General features: G+C 46.3%; 1 protein-coding gene across 1 annotated transcript in view; it reads left to right on the top strand.

The window, feature by feature from the left end:
- Nucleotides 1-289: 289 nt before the first annotated feature.
- LOC134459949 (matrix-remodeling-associated protein 5-like) overlaps nt 290-5,000 on the top strand; it is a 43,280-nt gene continuing 38,569 nt past the window's right edge. The window contains exons 1-3 of the mRNA XM_063212455.1: nt 290-1,039; nt 1,897-2,176; nt 3,267-3,396. Coding sequence (XP_063068525.1) covers nt 1,953-2,176; nt 3,267-3,396 — 354 coding nt within the window. The 5' untranslated portion in view covers nt 290-1,039; nt 1,897-1,952. The remainder of the gene's footprint in view (nt 1,040-1,896; nt 2,177-3,266; nt 3,397-5,000) is intronic.

Raw genomic sequence — 5,000 nt, 5'->3', positions numbered from 1 at the left:
GGGGCCCAGGTCATCTTAATGTGGCCCTGGTCCAGACCTAACGCCTCCTCAGCTCCAAAGACACCACATCAGTTGGGTGATCTTGATCCGTCACCTCTCTTGTACCTTTCAATTATCAGCAATGTCAACACTGATGTTCAAGTCGTGTCATGTCGACCTTGAACTTTGGAAAGTACTTTGAAAACTATTAAGAGACTGAAGAAGAAGAAGAAGAAGAAGAAGAAGAGGAAGGGGGAAGACAGTCTTCATATTATTCGCATTAGCGCGGGCGGCTGCAATTGGCCACAGCTGGCCTCGGGGGTTCCAGAGAGCGCGCGGCAGTCAGAGTTCCTCTTTTCGGTTTTTCGTCTCGTGTGTGTTTTGTCTTTCTCCTCCAGACTTGAAAAGACTGAGAGCTCGCGCCCGCCCCTCCTCACTCGTTTTGAACCGCGGTGGAGTACAGACCAGACCCGACCAACAGACGCGCGGCGCGAGCGCAGCCCCGGTCCCTCCTACTGCTACTCACCGCGGCGCACAGCAGATCTCGAGCGAACGTATCCGCGCGCGCCGCCAGCTGGAACGAAGCTGCACGCCAGTCCTCAGTGCTCACGACGAGCCCGCAGACCCAGTAACCGCAGGAGCCGATCAGGGGCTCGCAGACAGACGCGTCGCCTATTCCCCCTCCACTCCACAGACTGCTTTTTTTCATTTGGGAATCTACATTAACCCTTCAAGAGGTACAGACAGTTATACACGTTTCCACAGGAGTGATTCTTCTTCTTCGATTCATTCACCATGCAGCGATTATTATAACACTGGACACCGGGCTTGAAAAGCATCGCGGCGAAACTTCCTCGATGGATTTATGAATGGAAAACACCTGCGTAGTGACACCAAGTGGGCTCCGATCTGCATCTTGTGAGGATTTCTTGGAAATTTAGTTGGAGATTTCCTCTGTTTCCAGCAGGAGAGGAGCTGTGCTGTGTCTCGAGAGGGGCTTTTGGAGACTTGTCATGTTGCCCTGTGACATGCATCGATTGAATCCCTTCAGATTGTAAAGGTGAGTTCGGTGGCTAGAATGTTGTGAAAAGAGAAAAAAAACAAGAGAAGAAAATATATTGTAACTCTCTGCTGCGTTTCCTCGTCGATGTTTTTTTTTTGCAAAGTAAAAATGCATCGGAATTCTGCTCGACTGGGCTGACGTCAAAACGGTACACCTTGGAAGAGTCTCCAGATGTCAAATCTTATAGCTTCTTTTGTTTCAGACATGTAAAGAAAGGTTTGTATCGTTTGGCAGGTAAAACAAATACAAACTTTTACATGTCTGAAACTAAATAAACTTGAAGGTTTGATGTAACGTAAAGCCATAATGAATGCATCCTGCATCCAGATATATGTGTTTCTGCTTAGCCAGGCGTTTTCATCATGACTCCGTGAGATGAGTAATTAATTACTGCCTCGTAGCAGCAGCGTGCCTCACTCAGCCCGGCCTCGTTAGTTATGTCTGGTACTGTATTTAATTTCCTCCTCCACGGTTCCTCTGCTCTGCTGCCTGTTTTGATGTGTTGCCCTGTTGCTGCGCAGCCAGGGAGCACAGAGCTCCACTCAACTAGGGTAAATACTGCAGGGAGAAGAGAAGAAATGAACTGATACTGCAGAGAGAAGAGAAGAAATGAAATGAACTAACATTGCAGAGAGGAGAGAAAATCTTTCTGCTCCGTGTCAAACCAAGCAGCGCGTAATTGTAGTGTTTCCCCCCCAAAAGCATTCTTTTTGCGATGACGGAAGAAAAGTGATCTTCTAGTGTCTGTTAGGCCTGTAGCCCATATATGTATATTATTTTCTGCTTTTCAATATTGACCCAACCCCGCTGGTGCTGGTGGAAACGACAAACAATCCTTTCTGTCTTTGCTGCAGCGAAAGGCGCCGTTAAAAACGTGGAATTTGGCGGAGAGCGAGCGCAGCCAGTGACCATGGGCCGCCCTGCTGCTGATCGCGTGCAGCTGTTATCGCCGGCGCTACGGCTCCTTCTCGTGCAGCTGGGTCTGATGCTGTCGCTGCTGTCGCTGCCTACGGGGGTTACCGGGTGCCCGAGGCCTTGCTCGTGCCAACAGCCCGGTGAGGTGCACTGCACGTTCCGATCCCTCATGGGGATTCCCCCGGGGATACCGAGAGACGTGGAGAGGATGAATCTCGGGTGAGTCTGTCTTGTCTGGCTGAGGGTGTGTGTGTGTGTGTGTGTGTGTGTGTGTGTGTGTGTGTGTGTGTGTGTGTGTGTGTGTGTGTGTGTGTGTGTGTGTGTGTGTTTGAGAGAGAGAGAGAGGGGGGGGGGGGGGGAGTGCATGAATTTGGGGTTAGTCTGGCTTGAGTGTGCCTTTTCTACCGCCCTTAAGCCACCCTGGGGGCTGCACAACTAACCACCCTGGGGGCTGCACAGGTGTGTGTGTATGTGTGTATGTGTGTGCGTACGTGTGTGTGCCTTTGTTTTGACTAGAGGCCTAGGTGACTCATGTAAGGTTATTATATTACCCATTAGCCCCCAATGTGACGGAGATGACCTCATGTTACCCTGTGGCATGGCAGAACAATTACGCAACTACACACTATATCTAATAGCACACACAATATCTAATAGCACACAGGCTAATGCACCCCTTTTAACATTATATCTAATACCACACAGAGAATAATGTCTCACTTTTAACAGCCACTGTTGTAACTGTCCATATGTATACATGACATTACATTTAGATGATGTGATTTACAGATATAGGCCTACTGTAGGGTACTCTGGATACAGTACCTGGAGCAGTGTGGGGTTAGGAGCCTTGCTCAAGGGCTCTTCAGTCATGGATGGAGATGTAGAGGGGTGGGATTCAAACCTGCAACCAACCCTCTGATCTCAAGACCACTTCCTTAACCTTTAGGCCCATTGTTAAGGACGTAGATCCCTCTGTAGTAGATGCTATGCTGTTCATTCAACAACAAAGTTCTGCAACGTTGGAAATGAGATACATCAATATGTAGGCTGATAGATTCTGTTCACAGTACGGAATAGTGCAAAATATTACAAGACTGTACATTACATAAATCCTTTTAGGCTATTCCACTCTTGTACAGTGTAATGTAATACGGAAATGCAATGTAATATACAGTAAATCAGGCACATCACAATATAACTTTTATTATAAGTTAGACAACCGATGATACATCAATAAGTCATCGTGTCAATCTCGTTATGTTGTTTAATCTCGTTATGTTGTTTAATCTCGTCATGGTGTGTGTAGGTTTAATTCCATCCGGAAGATCACAGAGTCGTCTCTGGCCGGACTGCGGAAGCTGGAACTGCTCATGATCCACGGCAACGACATCCACGACATTCCACACGGAGCATTCCAAGACCTCAACGCACTGCAGGTGAACAACACACACACGCATGCACGCACGCACGCACGCACACGCACACGCACACACACACACACACACACACACACACAGTACAGTACAGTACAGCGTGTGTGTGTGTGTGTATGTGTGTATGTGTGTGAGTGTGTGTGTGTGTGTGTGTGTGTGTGTGTGTGTGTGTGTGTGTGTGTGTGTGTGTGTGTGTGTGTGTGTGTGCGTGTGCGTGTGTGTGTGTCAGCCAGGATCAACACTGAGATAGGGTGTAGAACCAAATGTCCTCTAGGTGTTGAATGCAAAATGCAAAGTCTACTGTACAAGACCCAGATACTAACGTATGACTAACGATGCATCCTGACAGACACACAAGTCAGCAAGTCAAGTCAGCTTTTATTGTCACTTTCTTCATATGCAATATGACCCACGAGGCATCCTGTGATTATCCAGTATGGATGTTGCTCTTTTTACTGCCAATATATTATTTTATATTACATTACATTACACCACACTACATTACACTGATCCTAAGTGACATACAGGGTATTACAGGTTACTGTATGAAACCCAGACACTATATGACCAATGAGGAATCCTGAGGTTGTCCAGCTGATACAGTATGGATGCTGTTCCTCATACATAAGGCTACTGATTAGACAGCAGTTGTATGAAAGCTATAACTTTTATCAAGGCTTACACCCCGACACACAGTATGACCTGCGAGGCATCCTGAGATTATCCAGGTTATCCAGTATGGATGCTGCTCCTTATATTGTCCATACATAAGGCTACTGATTAGGCGGCAGCTATATGAAAGCTATAACTTATCAAGACTGCATAACCTCAGCATGCCTTGATGGTCATACAGACATCCTCAGGTTATGCTGTAAGGATACTGCTCCTTATATTGTTCATATATCAAACTACAGTATTGTCCATATATTAAACTACTAATATTGACCATATATCAAACTACAGTATTGTCCATATATTGAACTACTTATATTGGCCATATATTAAACTACTTATATTGGCCATATATTAAACTACAGTATTGGCCATATATTAAACTACAGTACTGATTAGACGGCAGTTATATGAAAGCTATAACTTTTCTAGACTTACATTATACAGAAGCATAGAGAGGGCTTTTAGAAATGGCCTGCCGTTGTTTCTCAGTCCAAGAGCAATCGTAGCTCAACAGAAGATGTAAAGATGTTCTAGTCTAGCAGTGGAGTGTTTTTCCTGCATGTATTCTTGTCTCGCGTGTCCCTTCTCCTCCTCCGAGGGGCTTACTAGAAACAGGTGGCTACAGCACTGTGCTGCTTTTTCCCATCATCAGTCAAACACAAGACGTTTTCAAGACGAGACTCTTTTTTGCTTCTTCTTTTAGAGTGCAGAAGTGCACATGTGCTTAGTAGTGAAAATCTCTTTGGTAGGCCTACACACACATACACAGATACAGACACAGACACATACACTCATGCACACATGCACACACACACACACACACACGCACGTATGCACGCACGCATGCACGCACACACACGCGCGGGCACACACACAAGCTGGCACACACACACACACACGCACACACACACACACACACACTCACACACACA

This window comes from Engraulis encrasicolus, chromosome 12, assembly GCF_034702125.1.
Source record: "Engraulis encrasicolus isolate BLACKSEA-1 chromosome 12, IST_EnEncr_1.0, whole genome shotgun sequence".
NCBI lineage: Eukaryota > Metazoa > Chordata > Actinopteri > Clupeiformes > Engraulidae > Engraulis > Engraulis encrasicolus.
Note: the sequence above shows the minus strand (reverse complement) of the source record. Positions and strands in the feature narration are given on the sequence as shown.